Below are 26,616 nucleotides of genomic sequence, written 5' to 3'. Positions count from 1 at the left end.
GAGAAGCTGTTGAAAGCGGGATTTATAAGGGAGGCTAAATACTCGGAGTAGATTTCTAATGTAGTGCTGGTAAAGAAAGTCAATGGGAAATGAAGAATGTGTGTGGATTTCACAGACCTTAATAAGGCATACCTGAAGGACAATTTTTTCCTACAAAAAATAGATCAATTGGTGGATTTAACGGCGGGTCACAGTCTGCTCAGCTTCATGGATGCCTTTTTAGGATACAACCAAATATCCATGAACGAGCAGGATGAAGAGAGTACCACCTTTATAACTAACATGTGTTTGTTTTGTTACAGGGTGATACCTTTTGGCCTGAAAAATGCAGGAGCTACCTATCAAAGGTTGGTGAATAAGATTTTCAAACCATTGATCGGTCACACTATGGAGGTATACATGGACGATATGATCACGAAGTCTAAAGAACTGAGGGATCATGTGAAGCACTTGGAATAGACCTTTGAATTGCTGAAGAAGTATGAAATGAAGCTGAACCCGGATAAATGTGCATTTGGAGTCGGCTCGGGCAAGTTTTTGGGATTCCTGGTGAGTCACCGAGGGATCGAGGCTAACTCGGAAAAAATACGGGTAGTAACAGAAATGAAGTCCCCCCGAACAGTTAAGGAGGTGCAGAGTCTTATAGGGAAATTAGCAGCATTGAACCGGCTCATCTCACGGGCCACAGATAAATGCCACAGATAAATACCACAATTTCTTCCAAAACATAAAGAAAGAGAGGAAGATGGAATGGACGTCAGAATGTGAAGAAGCGTTCGGGCAGCTGAAAGAATATCTGGCCCGCGCCCCGTTATTATCGACTCCGAGGGAGGGTGACCAGCTGTATTTGTACTTAGCAATCTCTAAATGGGCTACTAGCTCGGTATTAGTCAGAGAAGATGAAGGAAAGCAACACTCAGTATACTACACTAGCAAGACCCTGGTAGACGCAAAAACCAGATATCCACTGATGGAGAAATGGGCACTAGCTTTAATAACGGCAGCACGCAAGTTCAGACCAAATTTTTAGGCCCACCCGATAATTGTGATGACTGACCAACCCCTTCGGCAAATACTCCAAAAACCATATGCATCTGGTCGGTTAGTAAAATGGTCAGTGGAGCTGAGCGAATTCGACCTATCTTATAGACCCTGAGGAGCAATCAAAGCCCAAGCCCTAGCTGATTTTATGGTTGACCGTGTTGAACCAGTGGAAGAAGTTCAGGAGGAGCAACCAGTGGAACAGGAGAATCCAAAGAGGGTGTAGCTGATAATGGTTGATGGGTCACGTAGTGAACAGGGATCCGGAGCAAGAGTAGTAATACGAAACCCAGAAGGGGTCGAGGTATCCTATGCAGTGAAATTCGAGTTCCAGCTCACGAATAACCAAGCTGAATATGAGGCCTTCATTACTGGGCTCGAGCTTGCACATGCACTACAAGCAGAAATGGTAGAACTCCGAGCAGATTCCCAGCTAGTCTGCAATCAGCTCAATGATCAATTCCAAGTAAGGGAAGAGAAGTTGGGGCTTTATTTGGAGAAGGCGAAGTAAATGGTTGAACTCTTCCAAGAGGTAGAAATAAAGCAGATATCCCGGAAGAAAAATTACCGAGCAGATATGTTGGCTAGAATGGTTGCAATTGCAGATCCAAAATTACCCAAGTCAGTTCTACTGGAAGTGAGAACCTCGCCAAGCATAGGGGAGGAAGCAGAAGTAATGCGGGTAAGCACCGAAAAATCCTGGATGGACCCCATTCTCTCATACATCCGCGAGGACATCTTACCAGAGGACAGGAAGCAAGTAAGGAAGTTGAAATGTCGGGCAGCAAGGTATACACTACTCGATGGGATACTCTATCGTCGAGGATTCACCTTACCCCTTTTGAGATGCTTAGATGACGAGGAAGCAGATTATGTGTTGAGGGAAATTCATGAAGGAATATGTGGCAATCATTCGGGGGCAAGAACTTTAGCTTTCAAAGCACTTCGGTAGTGATACTTTTGGCCGACCATGCACCATGATGCGAAGAGAATGGCAAAAAATTGTAAGGTTTGCTAGAACTTTTCAGAGGTTCCTGCTCAGCCCCCAGAAAGGCTAACCACTATGTCATCCCCATGGCCTTTTGCTTAGTGGAGAATTGACCTGATTGGCCCATTACCTAAGGGCCGAGGAGTGGCAACACATGCAATTATGGTTATAGACTACTTCACCAAGTGGGTAGAGGTGGGAGTCCTCAGCCAAATCACGGAGAGAAAGACAATGGATTTTATTTGGAAGAATATCATCTGCAGATACGAGATTCCCTATGCCATCATTAAAGACAATAGGAGGCAGTTTGACAACAACAACTTCAGAGAATTTTGCCAAAACTTGGGGGTGGACCTGAAGTTCTGCACCCCAGCACACCTCCAGGCAAACGGACAAGTGGAAGCAGCCAACAAAGTAATAAAGAAACTCCTGAAAACCAGACTGGGAGAGAAGAATGGAGCTTGGGTCGACGAGCTACCAGGAGTATTATGGGCTTACCGGATAACCCACAAAACTGCCACGGGGGAAACCCTATTTGCTTTAGCTTTTGGTCACGAGGCGGTAATCCCAGCAGAAATTGGAGTGGGGACATATCGGACATAATATTTTAACGAGGAGCAAAACGACGAGCAGATATGCTTGAGCTTGGACCTGCTGGAGGAGAAAAGGGAAGGGGCCCCTCAGAAAGTGGCCCAATGTCAGCAAAGAATCATGCGTTATTACAACAAGAACGTACGCGTGAGGCAGTTCCGAGCAGGAGATTGGGTACTTAAGAAGGTAAACCAAAACACTAGGGATCCTAATCATGGCGCTCTTGGCCCGAAATGGCAAGACCCATACAGGGTAATACGAGCGACTGAACCAGGGGCTTACAATTTGGCTTACCCAGATGGACGAGAGGTGAAGAGGTTGTGGAACGCTGAACACTTGAAAAAGTACTTCTAGTAAGTAAAGTGCTCTACTAAGTCTTTATTTCGATAAGTTATTTCTGTTAAATGCATGATGACTTGTGGCACATGCATATATTCCGCATTTCTGTAACCCATGCAAGTTTCAATAAAGATGAATTCAGCATGAAATTCCCCTGCTAGCAAAGTCCATTAAATTCATTAAGGCAAGCAAGTGCCTAATCCTGTTCGGTCGCCTAAGGACCAGCAGGCAATTTTACGAAATGTTATTAAGGCAAGCAAGTGCCTAATCCTGCTCGGTCGCCTAAGGACCAGCAGACAATTTTACGAAATTCTACTAAGGCAAAAAAGTGCCTAATCCTGCTCGGTCGCCTAAGGACCAGCATGCAATTTTACAAAATTTTATTAAGGCAAGGAAGTGTCTAATTCTGCTCGTCCTACTCAAAGAACCAGTAAGCAAAGTCAAATTAAATTGTTAAGGTGATTTGCAGAAATAATCCATCAACAAAACCAAGACAAGAAGGCCAACAGAAAGCATCCCAAAATTTATAAACATCCAAACGTTTGCAAAACAGATGAAAATTTAGAATTTAAACAAAAATAAACTTGAAAATTATGAGGATCAGCGGCCTCAGTAGTTGAAGGATCAACAACCTCAGGAAGAGGAGGATCGGCAACATCGAGGGGAAGAGGCACTGACCCTTGACCTACTTCAGGAGCACGACCCCCTACTCCCTCCTCCTGCGCCTCACCTGAATAAGGTTCCACCTGATCCTGATCCCCCTGGTCGGACTCCGCCATATATTTCTGCACTCCAGCCTCCAACTTGCTCATGTTAAGTTTTGGATATTCTTCCTTAAGCACAGACATGATGCACTTATAGCAGAAAGCAACCCCAGAGTTATACTCTGCATCCAGCCGATCATCCACATCAGTAGATTTGCCTTTCACCTCGGCCAACTGCTCACTCAGAGATTTGATTTCTCCCTCAAGGGCCGTCTTCAGGGTATCTCACTCACTTTGAGTGGCCTAAAGATCAGACTTCAGATCACCCAACTCACCCTCAAGCTTGGTGGAGGTAGACTCCGCCATGTCTAATTTCTCCTCCAGGTCCATGATTTGCTTGTGCAGATCAAGCAGTTTCTCCCGCGAGCGGTCGGCAGACTCAGCTTTTTTCTCAATTCATGTTGTCAGCTTGAAACCTCCTCTCATGGTGCATGAACCTGTTCTTGTAGCACGAAACCAAGGTGGCCAGCTTAAAGGAGACCCTTTGAACGGAACCAGCTAACTCGGCGAGGTTCATACTTTCAATGTCCTTCACCATCTTGGGTCCCACTGATTTGCCGTAATCCCTCTGGTACCGGCTCAGGTAGTCACCTTGATCCCGAGATGGAAGATGAGAGGATCGGTCCCCGGACTGAATGCTAACCTCAGGACTTTTATCACTCACCTTCTCCCCACCATTTTTTTGAGGTGGAGGAGGGGGCAGAGCAGGAACAGAAGTCTTGGGTGGACCAGTATTGGCTTTCTTCGGAGGAGGAGGGTTGTTGGAGCTGCTTGGAGCCCGACTACGCTTCCTGGTCATAGCGCTAAGGATCTTGTTATCCATTCCGGCAGCTACGTCCACTAAACGCGAACCGACCAGGTTTGTTGGTGACAGGAGGTCTTGGCAGGTATACGCGTTCACCAGAGCAGTTTTCACCTGGAGCAAGGGTCTTTCTTCAAGCTCCTTGATCAAACTCCCACGACTCTGAAAGAGCAAGAAATGTTAAAGAACCCAATAAGTGACAATTTGAGAAAAAAAAAGATAAAAAATAAACGACATGGGGTGACAAAGCGCGTTGGAATGTGAATATCACCACCAAGCGAACGGGCTGCTCGACACCAATTTCCTCCAGTAAAGAAGAATTTGTTCTTCTAATTTTTACACGAGGAAGAAAAACCGGTGATTGGCTTCCTTTTCGCAGAGCTCGACATGAAGTAGTACCAGCCTGCTTCCTTTGGGCTACTCAGCTGGTACAAATGCTTTACTTCAACAAGGGAAGGTTCTTCGGATCCACCCCTCTCCCATAACACATATATAGCCGAGAGAACCCTCCACCTATTTGGGTGTAGCTGACCTGGAGGCAGGTGTATACCACCCAGTATCTTGGCAAAATAACGCTGAAGGGGCAACCGAGCTCCTAATTTGAAACTCTCCAGGTGCATCGTCATATACCCCCTCGGAGGCCGACTAGGGATGTCATCTTTCCCGGGGATTACAAGGAGAACCTCCTCAAGAATGTTGTAGAGATCTCTAAGCTTGAACATGTCAGTTGGGGTGGTGGCACAAGCTATATAGTCAATATGGTAAGAATCTGCCTTCATCCTATGACCAAGGTTTCTCTCTGCCTCCATCCTATGACCAAGGTTTCTCTTCTTAGGGGGTCTGCTCGGCTCGGAACTGCTTCCCTCACCATCACCTACTTCTTCAGGGACCCTAACCCCACCAGAACTATGATTCTCACCAGAGCCCGACGCGAGTCCACTTCTGTTTCCTACAAGCTCTAATTCAGGGGAAGGCGAAGTGGCTATAGGACGAGGGTATTCAGGGGTATCCCTATGATAGGAGGGACCTACACTACGAGCAGGGTATAAAAGATCACTGTGTCCAAACAAATGGGGATATGAATCATCTATCTCTTCATCACTCTCATCTACAATTATTTTTCCTTTTCGATTGGACATATTGAAGTTTAAGAAGGGAAAGCACAAAATATTTAAGAGTATGGGTACAAAAAGGGACAAACACAGAACCCACAATACAAAACCCAATCAACAACAACCAGAGAAGAGGTTAAAGGCTGTACCTGGAATAGACTGGCACTGATAGCGCTGCCGTGATGGAGAAAGGACCCACAAGTGAGATTCCTGATGCGAAAAGTATGAGTAAGGTTCGAAGAATGGGTTGGCCTACGGCGGAGAGACGAATAACAGAACAATGATGATTTTAGTCTAGGGATTTGAAACGAAAAGGGGGAAATGGAAGCGTTTAAGTGATAGAGATGCCAGCTCATTCACTGCGTATCGAGGATGGATAACCCGTGGTTTCAAATTTCAAATACGAAGAGTCGGGAAGCGCCACGTCACTAACCGTTATGAGAGGCCTGACTAGACAAAAAACCCAGGTATAAATACTAGACATACTCATAAAGGCCCATGCTTAGGTCAAAATCTCCCTAGACGAAAGATGGATCCTCAGGTCCATCACAATAAGCAGAGGACCAGATGGGTGGTTCCCAGAATCGGTGAGATTCAAGTATCAGTTTCTACTCTCAACTCGTTTCACTCGCAAGACCAGAAACTAAGGGACTGGTGTTGAGGAATTAAGAGCATCAGCTCAGCCATGCCATCGTCTCCCACCCCGGGGTGAACCACCTATGCTAAATGGTACGAGCGGAACACTGATAGAGAGCCTTCTGCAAACGTGGGCCTACCGGAGACGAGTACCGACCAGAGACGTATACCGAGCAGATACCCATTCCCCAAAGAGCAGGCACAAGACCTCACGAAATCGCGATAGTTGCGCTATACCCAGAACCGTTGAGGGAGACACGGTATCCTACGTTTACCCACAATGTAGTAGTTGGAGTCCTATGAGGGGCTGCCACTATCTAAGAAAGGGAGGGATGAAGGGTGAATGGAAACGTGGGACAGCGGCTATAAAAGAGGAAGAAACCAATAAAGAAGGGGAGGGAAAAAATGGAGAGAAAGGAAAACTCTACCAAATTGAAACCAGACCACTTTCTATACAAACTGTGAGCAAATTATAAGCAAATTACCGAGTCTAAATTGCACCGTATTCCCGTAAACACCTTGTGCTAACTTAGGCATCGAAGGGTTTACGCCGGTAAAACCACCGGCGTCTCTAATCCACTTTTGTGAACACAGGCTTAGTATGAGAAGGAAGGGCAATTCCAACTTCAGTGACTTGAGTGATCGCTGAAGTAAGAAGAAATTGACATCTTCTCTACCGACCACATAAGCGTTGGTGTAAAGATCTGGTCGGACAAAGGACGAACAGATTTCAGCATCAACAGAAAATATGCGTAAATTTTGAGAGGAAAAAAATAAATGAATTAAAATAATGGATGGGTACACTGTTTATTTATTTTTAATTAACAAAAATCTAAGTCAGCATTGATCTTGCCCTTTGAAATCAATTTTTTTAAGTGGTTAAGATTCTGTCATAACTTAGTGTTGAAAAAGTAAACTTAGTGTTGAAAAAGTAAGGCTTCCCATATATGAAGTGCATCTATGAGCATGACAAGCTCCAATTTAAATAAATATGAACTTCTTTTTTAATTATATCTTCATTAATTAACTAAAGAATTATTCTATTATTTTATACATATGTCACACATATATGTACACAACAATCATGTAATTTGTGTGTTGGCATCCAAATATTTTAACTAAGGACTAGTTTGATAATATTATTATTTTTAAAATAATTGTTCTATAGTTATGTTTTAAAAATAATTAGATGTGAAGAAAATTATTTAAATGTTTAGTATATATATGAAATTATATTAAGTAAAAATTCAGTTCTTAAAATCATATTTTCAAAAATTACTCTTTATTTTTTTTAAATTTACGGTAGGATGTGGTGATTTTGCTTAAGTAACCTTAAAAAAAAAACTGAACTTTTAATTTTTTTTTAAATTACTTTTTTAGACCTCTTCAAAACAACTACAAACGCGGCATGAGAAAATGAATTCAAATACAATGATAATGAATTCAAATACAATGATAACTATTCTAAAAAAAAAATACAATGATAACTGATGATAATAACACTTGATGATGATTCGTTCCTACTTTTACAAGTTCTACCTATCGTGCCCAAGGGGCATCGTACTCGCTTTATTTGTCCATTTTCTGGCAAGCAGTTAGATTATAATGAGTATAATTGAACAAATAAATAGTAATATAAAGTTAGGCTACCATCTCAATTTATTGCGTGTTCATTATGGGAGATTTGAGATGGGTGAGTGTGACGGTGGTGGAGGTTTTTCCAAAAGTTGGTGGTTTGGTTGGAAATTGAGATAAGCAATGGCAGTTTTTGTGGGTTTCGATTCCGGTGATCAGTTCGTTGATCGGCGGTGGTGAATAGTTAGAAAGGTTGTAGTGGTGGAGAGCGGTGATGTTAATCAATGCATGGCGAAAAATTATGAACGGAGGCGGCGTGTTTCGTGGATGTTATGGTCGATTTCCGTTAGTTTTTTGTGAGTGTCGATTTCCGTTAGTTTTTTGTGATTTGGATAGAACTCTTAATCGACAGAGCAGGCCTCAACAGAGGCGAAGGTGCTACTTCCTGCAATGGTTTGGGTTCTGGTGTTTTTTGTTGGTTTTTTCTGATTTTTTTTTGCTCGAACTTTTACCGAGCAAGTGGATTTAACAAATTAGATTGCATCCTAAATACTTTTAAATTCGTACATTTACTTCCTATCCTTTCATTGTTAGTTCTTTTTTACTCTCATTAATGTCACTTCTAGTCATTTGATAATACACTGATACAGTATTTTGTTTAAGGGAACAAGAAAATATTGGTGTATATAACAATAAATTAGTTAGTTGAAACAAATATTTGTAAGGTAGTTGGTGAGGAATAATATGTTGTTTATTGTTTACGATTTTGTCACTGCAATTGGCATAAAATTTAGGTGACTGTATCAGTGTATTATCAGATGACTAGAAGTGACATTAATGAGTCTGGTAGCCGGGGGAGCAGGAGCAGGAGTATCCTGCTCTTCCACGAGTACGACATCCACGAGGTCAGTCTCCTGTTGGGAGTGTGAAGCCATTCCTGCTATATTCCTACTAACGGTTGGGTCGAGGAGACCCGGTCAACGACAGTTGGCGAGACATGTTCTCCAGTCCGAGAATCAAGGCTCGAGGGCCACGCAACCACCCACGACTATGGCAATGGAGCATCCACTTTCGAGACGTGGGGGGATGGCGAGCGCGAATGGAGGGGAGGCCCGAGTTCAGAGGTGGCCTATAAAAAGGTAGCCAACGAAGGTAAAAGGGTTAGCAATTTTGAGATTATAGAGAGATAAAGTAAAATTCTAAAAGAGAACAAACGACCTAAAAGCCATAAGATTTGTGGCAAGCGTTCCCAGAGCCTTCATATCTGACTTGAGCGTCGGAGGGTTTACGCCGGGAAAACAACCGGCGTGCTCTGACTTGTTTCTGTGAACGCAGGGATACTTAGAGAAGAAAGCGTACGAGGAGAGATCCTGATCGAGGTGAGGTTGATCGAGCAGACATCCTGGTTGTTGGAAGGCATAACCAGAATCTCGCATCAACATTTTGGCGCCGTCTGTGGGGAGCTGAGCAAAAAGCTTCTGTTGATAGCAAGAAGAGGAGTGAAGCAAGTGGAAAAGCGATGGAGACAGGAGGGAGTAGTGCACAAGGGGGTGATATGAGGCTAAATGACTCCGTGACGCTGAGAGAGATAGCCAGTGAAGCGCGGGAAAAGGCCATGTTCGACCGGATGGAACAGATGGAGAAGCAGATGGAGACCCTGACAACCATCCTACATGAGCTGCGGAGTGAACGAAGAGGAACCCAGGAGAAAAGGGTGAGAGGTGGTGGAGTGACACCAGGTCACGATAGTACGAGGAGAAATCAAACCACCGGGAGATTTGGCGGTGAGAGGGTTAACCTATCTCTGCGGGAAGAATTTCATAGAGAGGAAGAGCAGTCCCCGGCAAGACAGATTCTTGACGAGGACGATGGGGTAGTGAATGCAGAGGAACCAGAGTTGAGGCAACACTTGCATGATGTAGAGCAAGAGCGGGACCAAGTTGCGGCACGCGATCCTGGTCGTGCAGTGCAGCTGGAGGAGGAAGTGCGCAGACTAGCGCAGGTAATTGATAACATGCAAGGAAGGAGCAGAACTCCTGGTTGGAGGATAATGCTGGACGGAGAATCACCGCTCGCAGCAGAGATCATGAGGGCAATCATCCCAAGGGATTTTCGCCTCCCAGACCTTAGATATTCGGGACGAACTGATCCGTTGGTGCAAATAGAGCGCTTCAACGACATTACCGGGGTGCAAGGGTTATCTCAATCCCAAAGGTGCAGAGTGTTCCCACTCTCCCTGGAAGGACGTGCACGCGAGTGGTACAGGAAACTTCCTCGGGGGAGCATTAAGACCTTCGAGCAGATGTGCCAGGAATTTGCAGAGCAGTTTAGTGGGGCAATGGCACCAGAAGATGACATGATGGAGCTGAAAAGCATGAAACAGGGGGAGCAGGAAACCCTTCGGGAATTCATCAAGAGGTTTCATCGTGCTGTCCTCGACTTGGGAGCCTTCAACCATCCTCAGGCACTAAGGGGATTGAAAGAGGGAGTAAAGATAGGAAGGCTTTGGTACAACTTGAGAAGCCCAGCTATTCAGACGTATGCAACCGCATACGAGCAGGCCAAAAGAGACATAGAGATCGAGGAAGAAAAGGCTGCTCGGATTAAGACAGACCAGTTAGAAGGGTTGGGGAGGAAAGAGAAGAAAGTATTATCAGGGAATAGGCCGATCAGGAGGAGGGACCACCAGACCTCGGGTAGTGGAGCAGGAGGTCGGGTAGCTGCTTACCAGCCTCATCAGAGGCCGCCACAATATCAGCGCAGCAGGGCGTAACCTCCTCGTTCCCCAGCTAGGGAGCCTTGGAGAAGGCATGATTCGGCATATGGTGGTCTCCATCAACACTCCCACGGTAGCAGAGGGAGCAGACCAGAATTACTGCCGCCGCCTCCAACTCAGAATGGAGCAAATAGAGAAAGAGCAGTGCACCTAATCGACCAGAACCAGGACTATGGGCGGTATACTTCCTTGAAGATGTCCCTGGACGAGGTGTACGAGGCCATAAAGGATCGGGGGTTGCTATACGTTCCTGCTCCAATAACAAAGCCACCCAGCAGGAGGGATAAGGGACGCTATTGTAAGTTCCATGGCACTAATGGCCACACCACAGCAGATTGCAGAGATCTTAAGACCCAGGTTGAAGATTTGGTGAGAAATCGGTATCTGGACGAGTTTATAGATGGGACCTTCCCAATGGTAGCCTCAACAAGTGAAGGGGAGCAGAGTGACAGGCACTTGAGGCGCGAGCAGCCTGCAGTAAGGGTTATAGCGGGGGGCCCAACATTGGCCAGGGATTCCAACAGGTCGAGGAAGAATTATGCTAGATATGCCATGACCAGCAAAGAGGTGTTCTTCAACACCCCAGCAGCCAAACGTGCAAGAGTCAGGCAAGTGCCAATCATGTGGACAGATGAGGATGAAGAATGGATCCTATACCCCCACGAGGATGCTTTGGTCATCAAGGCCACTGTTGCTAGCAAGAAGTTTGACAAGATACTGGTTGACACAAGGAGTTCAGTTGATGTGTTGTTTAAGTCAACCCTGGAAGAGATGGGAATAGCAGACCTGAAGTTGGATTACACCAGTACCTCCTTGAAGGGGTTTGGAGGAGGAAAGCTGGTCCCTCTGGGCGTGGTCGAGCTACCTATCACGATTGGGAGCTCCCCGACAGAAAGGACAATGATACTGGACTTTGTGGTAGTGGATGAGGAAGGTCCTTACCAGATGATCCTAGGCCGGCCATTTCTGAGGATGAGCAAAGCGGTGCTGTCCAACCATTATCTGGCTCTGAAGTACCGGGTGAATGGGGTAGTTGGAGTGGTACGAGGAGACCAGAGGATCGCAAGAAGTTGCTACTCCTCGGCAGCAAGGGAAGCAATGCAGATAACATCCCTCGATACCCGAGTGGAAAACAGGAATGGCAGGCAAGAACCTGTAGAGGATCTGGAAACAGTAAGCCTGGGACCAGAGAATCCGGGAAAGACGATCAGAATCGGGTCGAGACTTAAGGGAGAGCAAAAGCAGGAGTTGGTGAAATGCTTACAGGCTCATGCAGATGTGTTTGCTTGGACACATGAAGACATGCCAGGGATTGACCCTGAGGTAGCATGTCATAAGCTGGCAATAAAGAAAGGTGCGCGGGCAGTAAGGCAGAAGAGGAGGTGCTTCAACCAGGAGAGGTATGAGGCTATAAATGGCGAGGTGGAGAAGCTCTTGAGAGCAGGGTTCATTCGGGAAGTTAATTACCCTGAATGGATATCGAATATGGTGTTGGTGAAGATCGATCAGCTAGTAGATTCAACGGCTGGACACGGTCTGCTTAGTTTCATGGACGCATTCTCGGGATACAACCAGATCCCCATGTACGAGCAGGATGAGGAGAGCACGGCTTTCATCACTAACCAAGGTTTGTTCTGTTACAGGGTAATGCCATTTGGTCTAAAAAATGCCAGGGCCACCTATCAGAGGCTGGTGAATAAAGTCTTTAAGCCGTTGATTGGGAAAACCATGGAGGTGTACGTGGATGACATGATCACCAAATCCAAAATCCCGAAGGAACATGTCAGACACCTCGAGGAGACATTCGAGCTTTTGAGAAAGTATAAGATGAAGCTCAACCCGGAGAAGTGTGCTTTTGGGGTCGAGTCAGGGAAATTCCTTGGATTCATGGTGAGCCATAGGGGGATTGAAGCAAATCCCGAGAAAATCCAAGCGATTGTGCAGATGAGGTCTCCTCGTAACCTGAAGGAGATGCAGAGCCTCACCGGGAGGTTGGCGGCGTTGAGCAGATTCATATCCAAGGCTACAGATAAGTGTCAGCCATTCTTTCAAGTGATAAGGAGGGGAAAGAAAACAGAATGGACATCAGAATGCGAGGAAGCCTTCCAGAACTTGAAGCAATACTTGCAGTAAGCTCCACTGCTGTCCACACCGAGGGATGGGGACAAGTTATATCTATATTTGGCGGTATCGGATCGGGCCGCCAGTTCTGTTCTGGTGAGAGAGGAAGAAGGAGTTCAGTATCCGATATACTACACCAGCAAGGCCCTGTTCGATGCCGAGACCAGATACCCACCGTTGGAGAAATGGGCACTTGCCCTTGTGGTTGCGGCTCGGAAGTTGAGGCCATATTTTCAAGCATTCCCAGTTTCAGTAATAACAAACCAGCCATTACGTCAAACTCTGCACAAGCCAGATGCTTCTGGTCGGCTCGTCAAGTGGGCTATAGAGCTGAGCGAGTTCGACATCGACTACAAACCCCGAGCAGCGATAAAGGCTCAGGCAATGGCCGATTTCGTAGCTGAATTCACAGAGCCCGAGGTATGTTTAGATCGGCGAGATGTAGTTACAGACAGTGGCGAAGATCAAGTATGGCAGATGTCTGTGGATGGGTCATTAGGAGAGCAGGGTTCAGGAGCAGGGATTGTCTTGGAAGGCCCGGAGGGGGAGGAGATCTCTTATGCTGTAAAGTTGGAATTTGCAGCCACAAATAACCAGGCAGAGTATGAAGCCTTGATAGCAGGTTTGGAATTGGCTAAGGCCGTGAAAGCAGACAGAGTGAAAATCAGAACTAATTCCCAGCTGGTTGCAAATCATGTCAGTGAAAGATTTCAACCAAGAGAGGAGAAGATGGAGCAGTACCTAAAGATAGTCAGGCAGATGATGGGGAAATTTGAAGCAGTGGAGGTGATACAAATCCCCAGGGAGCAGAATAGTCGAGCAGACATTTTGGCCAGGATGGCAGCAGTTGCCAACCCAAAAATGCCAAAGTCAGTCCCTCTGGAGGTGAAGTCCAACCCAAGTATCGAGCATAATTTGGGGGTGTTGCGGATAGAACAAAAATGCTCGTGGATGGACCCGATAATTTCATACCTCAGAGACGGGGTATTACCACCAGATAAGCTGCGAGCTCGGAAGGTTAGAGCCCAGGCCTCGAGATACACGATGATTGATGGGGTACTGTATCGGCGAGGATATACACTACCTTTCCTTCGATGTTTGGATGAGGACGACGCGGATTACGTGCTGAGAGAAGTACATGAAGGAATTTGCGGGAACCATTCTGGTGGGAGGTCCCTGGCCCACAAGGTTCTAAGGCAGGGATATTTCTGGCCGACAATGCACCGGGATGCTCAGGAGAAGACCAGGAGCTGTGTAAGCTGCCAGAGTTTTGCAAGTTTCTCCAACCAACCACCAGAGAAGCTCACCTCTATGGCCTCCCCTTGGCCGTTTGCTCAATGGGGAATTGATCTGATCGGCCCGCTGCCAAAGGGACGAGGAGCAGCAACACATGCAATAGTTGCTATAGACTACTTCACGAAATGGATAGAGGTAGAAGCCCTTAGCAGGATCACAGAGAAGAAAACAACAGACTTTGTGTGGAGAAACCTGGTCTGTCGATACGGGATCCCTTATGCCCTTATAACGGATAATGGCAGGCAGTTCGATAATCACAGCTTCAGGGATTTTTGCCAGAACCTCGGGATAGAGCTGAAGTATTGCTCTCCTGCTCACCCCCAATCGAATGGACAAGTGGAAGCAGCTAACAAGACCATCAAGAGGCTTTTGAAAACCAGGCTCGGAGCAAAAAAGGGTGCATGGGTTGACGAGCTGTCAGGTGTGCTAGGGGCATACAGAACAACCCACAAAACAGCAACTGGGGAGACACCATTCGCTCTGGCTTTCGGACATGAAGCGGTCGTACCAGCTGAGATAGAAACGACCACGCACCGGACAGATCATTTCAATGAGGAGGATAACGACGAGCAGATGTGTTTGAATCTTGATCTACTAACGGAAAAGAGGGAGCAAGCAGCTGGTCGATCAGCCATTTATCAGTAAAGGATTGCTCGGTATTATAACCAGAAGGTGAATATACGGCAGTTCAAGGTCGGAGATTGGGTGTTAAGGAGAGTGAATCAGAACACCAAAGACTCGACTCAAGGAGTGCTCGGTCCGAATTGGGAGGGGCTTTATAGAGTCAAGCAGCTAGTTGGACCAGGAGCTTACAAGTTGGTTCGTATGGATGGCCACGAGGTGAAGCGCCCATGGAACGCAGCACACCTTCGAAAATACTTCCAATAAGACTTGTTCACATTTCAAAGCTATTTCTGCTTGTGCTCGTTATCTCTTATTTTTTATATGTTTTATGTCATAGCAAGTTCATGTAAAATCAAATCCTGCAATTAATGGAACGTCGAGGAATTTCAGTCACTTGAAACTGTGAAAATTTTCTAAGGCATGCAAAGGCTCGTTAAGTCTCAAAGCCTGTTTTATGGCGAGACAGAAGCCAAGCATGCCAGGATCTGCTCGACCACGCGAAGGCGAGCAGAATCCCCAATCACGAAGTCATTTCTAAGGCATGCAAAGGCTCGTTAAGTCTCAAAGCCTGTTTTATGGCGAGACAGAAGCCAAGCATGCCAGGATCCGCTCGACCACGAGAAGGCGAGCAAAATCCCCAATCACGAAGTCATTTCTAAGGCATGCAAAGGCTCGTCAAGTCTCAAAGCCTGTTTTATGGCGAGACAGAAGCCAAGCATGCCAGGATCTGCTCGACCACGCGAAGGAGAGCAGAATCCCCAATCACGAAGTCATTTCTAAGGCATGCAAAGGCTCGTCAAGTCTCAAAGCCTGTTTTATGGCGAGACAGAAGCCAAGCATGCCAGGACCTGCTTGACCCCGTGAAGGCGAGCAGACTCCAAAGCATTCGAAAAAATTTCTAAGGCATGCAAAGGCTCGTCAAGTCTCAAAGCCCGTTTTATGGCGAGACAGAAGCCAAGCATGCCAAGATCTGCTCGACCACGTGAAGGCGGGCAGACTCCATAGCATTCAAAGCCTGTCTATGGCAAGGCCAGAAGCCTAGCGAGCCAGGATCTGCTCGACCGCGCGAAGGCGAGCAGAAACCCAAACATTGGAAAATTTTCTAAGGCATATGGCAAAACCATATGCCAAGCCAGAACCTGCTCAACCAGACGAAGACGAGCAGATTCTTAAACGAAAAATAACTCACGATTACAACACAAGAAAGTAATCAAAAACATTTTTATTAATGTGCAAATAATTAACAGAGAAGATAAATTTCGTAAACGTTGTTCATTACAACGCAAGAAATATATCAAGAAGAGGGCGGATCAGTAAGCCGAGCAGCATCGGTTGACGGGACCTCCTCAGGTGCGGGGGGAGTTTCACCAGTTGCGTTCGGGGGGGTGCTCGCCTCAGCAACGACAGCAGGGGTGCTCGCCTCGCCAACGTCAGCAGGGACTGCCCGAGGAGGAGAATTTTCCTCCTCAATCACGATCGGCTCTATCCCTTCGGCATCTTCCTTGGCCGCCTCCTCGTCCATATGTTGAGCAACACCAGCTGCAAGGTCATCCATCTTCAGATCAGGATGCTGCCTCCCGAGGACGGCCATGATGCAACGATAGGAATGCCGAAGTCCCTGGTCGTACTGATTGTCGGCCTCCCTCTCCAAGTTCTCGACCTGAGCCTGGTGGGAATCGCGGAGAGATTCAAACTGAGCCTCATACACAGCCTTCTGCCCTTGCAGATCCTCCTTGACCTTTTTCAGCTCCTCCTCGAGGGTAATGGCTTTTGCTTGAGCAAGAGATTCTTGCTCTATCAGCTTGAGGTTCTCAACGTTCAGCTCCCCTGCCTTCTTCTCGGCAACGTCAGCTCTGATCGTCACCGATTGGATGTCCTCTTTCATCTTCCTGTTGTAACGGCCAACCTTGGCCTTATAGTAGGTGGTCATGCAGCTGAGATGGAAAGCGCTGTACTGCATGGCTCCCACCAGCTCGCCTAAGGTGCAGCCCTCAAAATCCTCCAAGTATTTCTTGCTCACAAGTTTGGAAAGCTCGTTGAGATAGGGGCCCAAGTGTTCTGCTCGGTTGTCAGATAGACGAGACCGAGGCCCGACAGGAGGAGAAGAGGAAGCAGGATCAGTGGCTGCTCCACTACTTTCTCCGACTTTGGCAGGAGGAGGAGGTAGAGTCTTCAGGGGAAGAACCTGTTGCACAGTATTCACTCGCTTCGCAGTGGGAGCGTCCTTGCTCTGGTCCCTCTTCGTAGTTGGAGGTCGAGGACGCTTCCGAGTCAGAGCCCCAATCACAGCATCCTCCATCTTATGGCCGGGGGGCACCAAACGAGACTCGAGCAGGTTGTAGGTAGTTATCAGCTCCCGACTCGGGCAGGAATTGGCTAGTACAGCCTCGACTCGTTTGAGCTGGTCAGGTTCGAGCGGGAAGTGAACACCCCAAGAACCTGCAGCACAAACAAACATTTGATTAGAGATAAACCAGTAAAGTGCAAACCACAAGGGAGACAAGACATCTAATACGAGCAGGCAACCTGGGACCACGAAACGGGTTGGGACGCGGAAGTCCTGACCATCAACCTGTGCAACTTGACCCCCAGGGACCCCCTGCGAAAAAGAACTTCTTCCTCCAATTCCCACCACCACCAGTAGGAAGATCGGTTATAGGTTTCCTGCTCTTGGTACTAGATTGGAAGTAGTACCAGCCGGCATCTTTGGGGCTGCTCTTCAGCTGGTACAGGTGCTTCACCTCATCAACCGTGGGCTCGCTTTGGCAGCATCTGTCCCACAATATGAACAGACCAGAGAGCACTCTCCACCCATTGGGGTTCAGTTGACCAGGAGCCAGACTTAGCCCATTAAGTATCCAGGCAAAGTAGGGTTGCAAGGGACACCTCAGCCCAAACTTAAAGCTCTCCAGAAACAGGGTAACATATCCCCTAGGAGGCCGGCTAGGTGTATCTTTCTTCCCTGGGATCTTGAGAGGAATTTCACTAGGGATACTATACCTAAGTCGGAGGTCATTGAGCTCGACAAACGTGGTCGTGCACGTCATGTAATCAATGTCATAATCTCGCGACAAGGCTCTACCTCCTACTGTACTCCGCCCTTCTGGTCGCAATGTTCCCGGTGAGGATCCCTCACCAGAGTCACCTCCTTGATCCTCACTTAGGGTGTTCTCCGAACCAGAGGATCCCTCCTCACCACTACTTCCGCTTGTGGAGGTTGTTTGGGGGGACATCCTCCTAGCACTAATCCCTATGCTAGACCTAATGGGCTCTAAGGGGATCCCGGGGTCAAAAGCAGGATCAGTGAGCAGACTAGGCAAGAAACCTAGTTTGTCGTCGTCAATCTCAACGACTTTCTCCTTACCCTTCGACATTCCTTAGATAATAACCAAAACACCACCACCAACTACTACCCCAAGCAAAGCAAATAAAAAAGAAGTTATCTACAAATTATCCGAGACCGAGGAGAAAGAAGTAATACCTGAAGTACTGTTTCAGTCGGAGAAAGGCGAGGATGAGGGCTTTTATGCCGAAACTTCTTCGCCGGAGAGACAAGGACAGAGACGGTGGAAATGGCTAATTTCCCTTCGAGAGGTTTTGGGTTATCTTATTGGAAGAAAAACCCTTGGATAGCCAGCATTTAACAACACCGAATCCCGAGGGTCTCGTAACCGTCGGTTTGAAATTCAAATGGAGGGGTGGATCTCTGCCACATCATCTCATCCGCAATTAAATGCGACACGACTCTTGGCAGCCTTTTTCTATCCCACGCGAGCAAGAACTGTCGAGTTTCTACTGTTGGCTCACTACGCTATCCAACACAAGAAACTGGGGGACTGGTGTTTGTGGGATATGTTTCGACCACAACCAGCAGTGATGAGCAGGCGCCTGGTAGCAGGTTTCCTCGAACAGGTATATCTTGCAAGAGTCTGGTAGCCGGGGGAGCAGGAGCAGGAGTATCCTGCTCTTCCACGAGGTCAGTCTCCTGTTGGGAGTGTGAAGCCATTCCTGCTATATTCCTACTAACGGTTGGGTCGAGGAGACCCGGTCAACGACAGTTGGTGAGACATGTTCTCCAGTCCGAGAATCAAGGCTCGAGGGCCACGCAACCACCCACGACTATGGCAATGGAGCATCCACTTTCGAGAAGTGGGGGGATGGCGAGCGCGAATGGAGGGGAGGCCCGAGTTCAGAGGTGACCTATAAAAAGGTAGCCAACGAAGGTAAAAGGGTTAGCAATTTTGAGATTATAGAGAGATAAAGTAAAATTCTAAAAGAGAACAAACGACCTAAAAGCCATAAGATTTGTGGCAAGCGTTCCCAGAGCCTTCATATCTGACTTGAGCGTCGGAGGGTTTACGCCGGGAAAACAACCGGCGTGCTCTGACTTGTTTCTGTGAACGCAGGGATACTTAGAGAAGAAAGCGTACGAGGAGAGATCCTGATCGAGGTGAGGTTGATCGAGCAGACATCCTGGTCGTTGGAAGGCGTAACCAGAATCTCGCATCAACAGTTATATACACCAATATTTTCTTGTTCCCTTAAACAAAATAATTGCAACATTAATGATTCTTATCTAATGACCTACATTCTCGGTTTGCTTCAGGTGGCACGTGCCCACTTCACGACTGCACGACATTGCTCCTTTTCATCCAACAATGGCTTCACTACAAGACGATGGTGCCCAACGGGCACGATAGACAAAGCGACTTTTACGTATGCAAAACATAAAAAGCCGGAACAATTTCAAAAGGATGATTCTCGAAAATATTCAATTCAAATTTTATAGCATAATTTCAAATTCAAATCAATTTAAATAGGTTACATGTTAGAGGCCAAGTGGTTAGGGCTCTTGGAGGACAGAAATTCGAACTCCCGCAACCCCAATGTGAGGGTATTTTCTCCTTAATTATATTGTATAATTGAGTAAAGGTAGTCTTATCCCTTACCCAAGTGTGAATGGAGTAGACATCTTTCGAATATTAGTGAAGGTTAAAAATCTGGGCAGAACTCTATTAGCATTGATGTAAGTTGGTCCCAGTAATAGTCTAATTTGTAAATATCAGTTATAATCTCATGTAATATGAGTTGTACTATGAGCAATAGTTTCATGTAATAATAAAAAAAAAAGATTACATGTTATTGAATTGAAATAAAATGATCAAACTTCGGCTTGCCAAAGTTTGTTCAAGTGATTTTTTGTTTTTGTTCTTTTAACTGACCATTTGAAATTCAATTCTAGAATACATTTTACCTTAACAAAAAAAATAAAAGATTAAAATTACACATTCAATTCAAATTTAATAATATAATTAATAATTGAAACAATTACAACAATTAATATTCAAATTCAATTAACTGGAATGTGACAAAATTTGTTGATATCTAAAATTATTGCATTTAGTTACTTTAAAAAAAAATTTTAATATGATTCAATTAGATATTATGTTGTTTAATATGAAGTACAACAGCATAATAATTCAATTTTCATAGTGTAATTAACGATTAAAAAATAAAATTATTAATAACCGACAACCCAATTTTATTTAGAATGTGATATACTGATATTAGATTTAAAGTTATTGAATTCAATAACATTAAAAGAAACACTGATATTAAAAGAAAAGTTTGTTGCAATGTAATTTTAAATCATTAAATTTGAAACACTACAATACAATAAATCGAATTTGGTAGTATAATAAAAATTTGAAAGGAAATAACATAACATTAATAAATAACATAAATTCAACTCAATTTGGAATGTGACAAAATTTATTGAATTTTATGTTAAAAGTTAGGTTTATTTTTCAAATTATTATAATCTATAGATATATTACAATATGGTATTTTTGGGACAATAAATACATACGTTTCCCTAAGGTTTGCCTAGCACTAACTTAGAAATCTGCTTCCACTGATATGAGGAGATATCTACCCAATCCAATTATTAGGAAAGGAAATGAAGCCCTAGGGGGGCTTGAATTCACGTTATTAAGGTATTACCACTGGATTATAAAAATCATCGAGTTAAAAGAATAAGTTATGGGTTTGGCCATTTGCACTCTAAAAATTACTTTAAATACTCTATTACTATAAATATTCACATACTAATTTTAAGAAAAATAAGTTTTATTTTGTAAACTCTTTAAAATTACAAAAATATTCTTACTCAACTAATTAAATTAATTAATTTTGCTTACTTAAAACACTAATATAACTATTAAATACACCAAATTTTAAGATTTACTTATAACAACATAATCAAGTTAGGTTATAAAAAATTACTTAAAAGAATTCTAGTTATTAATTTTATTTAGGGTTATCATTATTCTAATACTTTAAAAATTGTAAAAGATCAAATAACTATAATAAGTATTGTTCCATACCGTTTTATTACTATAATTTTACAAAATCTTTCATTTGACTACTTTTCTATTAGAACCATTAGTTGACTAATTAATTGACTAATAAAATATCAATTTACCCTTTTATGGTAAAATATGCAAATAGAGGTATTAAATAATAGACATAAAATTATTGTTATGCCCTTAAACTGCTAAATAATAGTTTTCATCATGAATTTATTAATAAACTTAAATTTACTATATCTATAAAAGTATTGAACTGACAAAAATACCCCAGATATTTTTCTTAAAAAAAGACACAATCTATTCTTTAAAAAAAACTAAAATATAGAAGTGTTGATTCTGAAGATAAGCTTTAATTTTTTTTTTTTGTTGAAAATAGATTGTATTTCTTTTTAACAAAGTATCCAAGGATTTTTTTTTTTGGTCAATTCGCTATTTTATAGTTATAATAAATTAAAGATTATTCATAAATCAATAGTTAAAACTATTATCTAATAATTTAAGGGCATAATATGATTTTTTGTCTACTATTTGATACCTCTATTTGTTTGTTTTGCCATAACAGACAAAATTACTTTTTAACTAGTCAACTAACAATTTTAACAAAAAAGTAGTAAAATAAAAGACTTTGCAAAGCTGTAGTAGTAAAATAATAAGAAACAATAATTTTTTGTACTCATTTGATATTTTACAATATTTGAAATAGTGAAACGATAATAACCTTTTTATTTATTTACGATAACACAATAATAATAATAATAATAATAATAAATATTTTATAAATATTAAAAAAAGAAATATAAGAAGAAGAAGACAAAAAAAAATAAGAAGAGAAGAAGGGTCAAAATCTAAAAAAGGGGCTATTTTATAGTAATTATATTTATTTTATTTTTAAAAATGTAAAAAAGCATTACACATACTTTGCAGTCAAAATTTTTCAAAATACTAATTTCTTTTATTTTCATTTAAATATTAATCAAGATGGAGGAAAGGAGTTTAATTAAGATATCAAAATTATACATTCAATTATGATGTGTTATATAAGTGTTAAAAGCAATCACATAATATTGAGTTATAATAAATTGTCCCCTATAGATCATTACTTTTTTCCCAAGATTCGTACAAGGTGGTCCTTTTCCCAAAATTGAATAGTTTTTAGAAACAATAAATTTTGTTCCTTTAGTTGAATATAGTTTAAATTACAAAACTTTGTACTTGTGTTAAAAATAATCTGTACTTATGTTACATTATCATGGCTATGACTATTGTTAATACTGTCGTTACTATTTTGGATATCAACATCTATGATCTATCTTATTTAAATTTAATAATTCACTTAATTTATTTATACATATATATTGGCCCTTGCAAAATGTTAATATAAAAGCATAGCTACCCCAAACGCAACTTTAGTGGTTTTATTATTGCACTAAAATCTTTAAAGTCTTGAGTTGAACTAATGGATTTTTAAAATTTCGTTCAAAGAAATAATATGCCTTAAAAATAATTGTATGTGAAAAAAATAAAAAGAAAAAGAAAAATAGTCTAAATTAAAAAATTAAAATTATAAAATACGGGTCTAGTGGGCTAGCCCATCAATGGACCATTCTGTGCCGGACGATTTGAGCAGCCCGGGCCACATGCTATCTTTTGATTTGACATCCTCTCTCTAAGCTGGAGTCACGGGACTTCAGCCCGGGGGTTTATAATTAAATACTTTTTAATAGTTGTAAAATTATTTAAATATTTTCTCCTTTTTTTTATTTTCATAGATACCCTAATAAATGCCTATGAAGTCTAAAATGAAAGCATGAAATCCACTCCTTTTCATTGTCTTCTTAGTTCTTACACTCAAATTTCTTCTTATTGAAATTCGATTAAAATCTCTTATAATCTCTTATACAAATATAATTATGTATTCAATTCTTTTTTTAAATAATTTTCATTGACATTTTCTACATAGCAACAAATATAAATTCTTAACACAAATTAAGTGTTTAAAGAACTAAATTATTCTAATGAATAATGAAAAAAAGTCGAGTAATTTTAAAACCGTATAATACATTAAGGTCGTGTAATCGCGTAATACATAAAGTCATATAATACATGAAAGTCTTATAATACATGAAGGTCATGTAATATACAACTAAAGATCGTGAAAGTCCTGTAATAAATAATTCAAGATCGCATAATAATACAAAAAGTCATGTCATATACGATTGATGATCGTGTATTATATGAGTGTATTACACGACCTTAAATCTTATGTTACATGACCTTACACGACCAAATCGTGAGTTACACAACATTATACAATTAAATTATAATCTGTACAATCTATTAAATTTCACCATTTATATGGAGCAAACAACTAGAAATTTATATGTTATGAAAGACCGACAACTAATTTAATATATTTTTGCAATATAAGATCTTAAATGTTTTATTTTTCTTTAAATATAAAAAAAAAGCTAATTATAAGGAATTACTTTTCGAAAATAGTTAGATTCCAACAATTTTGCAGTAAAGAATCGTATTTCGTCGGCAATTGTCAACGACGAACCAAGCTTCTCTTTCTCAATTGCAATAGCTTCCCCTTTTCAAGCTCGATTTGCTCATGTGTTGATGTCTAGTTCAACATGTATGAGTGTTTGAATGTTTGAGTTGTGTAAGTGTTTTAAGACGAGGATGGTTTACTAATTTTATGTAAGCTTTTAGAGGGTATTGATGAAAATTTTGGTAAATTCTGATTTCAGGGTATTGGGATAATTTTGAAAGTATCAAGGTGTATCTGCTGCAATTACCTCCGTCAGCCTGTCGAGCTTCTTCTCATCTGGGTTTTGGGAAGCGCCCGAAAAGAAGTTGATGGTGGTGGCAACGGTGGAAAGTTGAAGTTGACAGTCGCCTGAACCTGAAATGATTATTCAGTTTGAAATTTAATTTTTGAATATTGGACATTGGAAAGGTGCTTCTGTGGTGCAGGTTTCATGAGGGCCCGTTATCTCCTGCTGTTCAGACACTGTGCATGACGGCTTGGTTAGAACTCAAGACGTCTGCTTTCTCTCAAGTTCAAACAGGTTTAGAACAAGAACTGCAATAGCCAAAATGATGCTCACAGCAGGTGCGTAACTGATTTAATTCTAGCGTAGGCATTTTCATTAATACGAAATCAGGTATACTTTAATTTGAGATAAAATTAAACACTACTCTCATTCACGGTTAATCTATGTCATTCACTGGGAAAATCAAATCTTCAATTATTTTTGTATTGTAAATTATCAGCTGTCGGCAGCTTGATCTTGGCGAGAAAGAGGATGATGATGGAGGTGATTCCTCAAAGGTTAAAGGATTTGTGGAAGGAATGGGAGCTGAGAGCACTGGTTTTCCTCAGCCTCGCCTCACAAATCTCTCTAATTCTCATGGGCAATCGCAGGAAGTGTAATCCCAAAATTATGATTAAAGTTCCAGTTTGGTGTGCCTACTTGCTTGCAGATGCCGTAGCAACCATGGCCCTTGGTGTACTCTTAAATAACCTAGGTGAAATCTATGAGAAAAAAGGTTCTGTCGATGACGCCAACAACGAAGTTACTGCATTTTGGGCACCATTCTTTCTGCTTCACTTGGGTGGCCCTGATACTATTACAGCTTACTCTGTAGAAGACAATGAATTGTACTTGCGCCATGCATTTCAACTGGGCGTCCAAACTGTGACCACTCTTTACATATTTCTCACGGCATGGAATGGCTCTCGTCTTTCATTTCTTACAATTCCAATGATTGTGATTGGGTTTATTAAGTATGGAGAGAGGACATGTACTCTTTGGTTAGCAAGCAGGGATCAACTTAGAGATTCTATGCTTACAGATCCTGATCCTGGTCCCAACTATCCCAAATTCATGAACGAGTACTGTTTGAAAGATGCAGAGGGATTTTATGTGGAGCCAAAAGAGGTGAAAGATAAGGTTGAAATAACTATACCTCATCGAGAAGAAGACTCAACTTCTGATGCCAGCAACTTGATTATAGCTCATAGGTTGTTTCAGACATTCAAGCGCCTTTTTGCAGATCTTATCCTCAGTTTCCAGGACCGCGACATTAGTCAATCTTTATTCCAGGAAATGTCTCAGGAAGATGCTTTTAATGTGATTGCCATCGAGCTAGGATTGATGTATGATATGCTTTACACCAAGGCATCTGTAATTTACACTCCTTGCGGTCATGTTCGCCGTCTTATCACTATTATGCTCACCTGCATTGTACTGGGGATTTTCTCTTTTACTGACAAGCAGCATTATTCTAAGGTGAACATTAGTATAACTTACCTTTTGCTAGGTGTGGCAATTTTTCTAGAATTATATGCAGCTTATGCTCTACTTCTCTCAGACCAGTCCAATGTGTGGTTCATTCAGCAAAAGAAAAGCAAATACTTGAAAGCAATTAATTGTATGGAATCAGTGGTTAAACCTCCTAGGTGGTCAAGTTCCATGGGGCAATACAGTCTTACACATGTTTGCCTCAAAGAAAAACCTTGCTACAAAATCCTGAGGTGCGGCTTCATCAGTGAACTATGGGAAAAGCACCGATACAAGAATTACAAAGAATTGCCAAGGTATTTACAAAAGTCAATCTTCAAATATGTCAAGAAGAGATGTGATCAACTAAAGGAAAATATAGGAAGCAATGTTAGTCTTAGGGACTTGTGCACCAAAAGGGGAAGCATTGCGCTTGTAAAGTATAATAAGCATCTTTCTCTTGATTGGAGTATTAAGGACGTTGAATTTGATCAAAGCATTGTTATCTGGCACATTGCAACAGAACTTTGCTATTATTCACGTAGTTGGGGCAACATTTCAGGTGACATCAATCGAAAAATGGGCAAGCTCCTGTCAAGGTACATGATGTTTCTCTTACTTTTGTATCCTTCCTTATTGCCAGCTGGTATAGGCCTTATTAGATTTCGAGACACTCTTTCTGAAGGAAAGAATTTTTGGGAAGAACGAATGTCCATTTTTTGTACGAGCCAAACTCATGCCACAAAAGCTTGTGATCGGAGAAAGGAAAGAAGAATTCAAGCTTGCAAAATGTTACTGAAAGTGAAAACTCAAGTCCTGCCCATTAAAGTTAAAGGAGACAGAAGCAAGTCTGTGTTATTCGATGCATGCAGGGTTGCATCTGCATTGAATGAAATTTCAGATTCAAAGAATAGATGGAAGATGGTCAGAGATGTTTGGTTGGAAATGTTAACTTATGCTGCAAGTCAGAGTCGAGGAAGTGAGCATGCACGTCAGCTAAAACGAGGAGGAGAGCTTCTCACTCATGTCTGGCTCCTTATGGCTCATTTTGGCATGACAGATCAGTTCCAGATATCTCAAGGCCATGCTAGAGCAAAACTGGATGTGAAATAGTTATTTTTAGGGCTTGCGGCCATATCAGTATTATGAATTCAAGAATCGAAATATTAAATATTTGAATTTTTTTTGTGTCAAAGTTCTGTATCCAGTTATTAAAATTAGCTACTTGCTACATTTGATTGGAGGTTTTGTTAACATTTTTTTTTTTGTGATAAGAAAGTGATCCTGTCAT

General features: G+C 42.5%; 2 protein-coding genes across 8 annotated transcripts in view; both read left to right on the top strand.

Annotated features, from left to right (window-relative positions):
- The window catches only part of LOC102611411 (zinc finger CCCH domain-containing protein 62-like), a 116,978-nt gene that overhangs the window by 42,042 nt on the left and 48,320 nt on the right, over nucleotides 1-26,616 (top strand). The gene's annotated exons all lie outside the window — the stretch shown is intronic.
- On the top strand, nucleotides 23,510-26,579 carry LOC102607771 (uncharacterized). The gene is made up of 3 exons (XM_006465786.4): nucleotides 23,510-23,701; nucleotides 23,790-24,154; nucleotides 24,316-26,579. The coding sequence occupies exons 2-3, from the start codon at nucleotides 24,139-24,141 to the stop codon at nucleotides 26,436-26,438; spliced, it is 2,139 nt and encodes a 712-aa protein (XP_006465849.2). The 5' UTR covers nucleotides 23,510-23,701; nucleotides 23,790-24,138; the 3' UTR covers nucleotides 26,439-26,579.

Source organism: Citrus sinensis, chromosome 7 (genome assembly GCF_022201045.2).
Source record: "Citrus sinensis cultivar Valencia sweet orange chromosome 7, DVS_A1.0, whole genome shotgun sequence".
Classification (NCBI taxonomy): Eukaryota; Viridiplantae; Streptophyta; class Magnoliopsida; order Sapindales; family Rutaceae; genus Citrus; species Citrus sinensis.
Note: the sequence above shows the minus strand (reverse complement) of the source record. Positions and strands in the feature narration are given on the sequence as shown.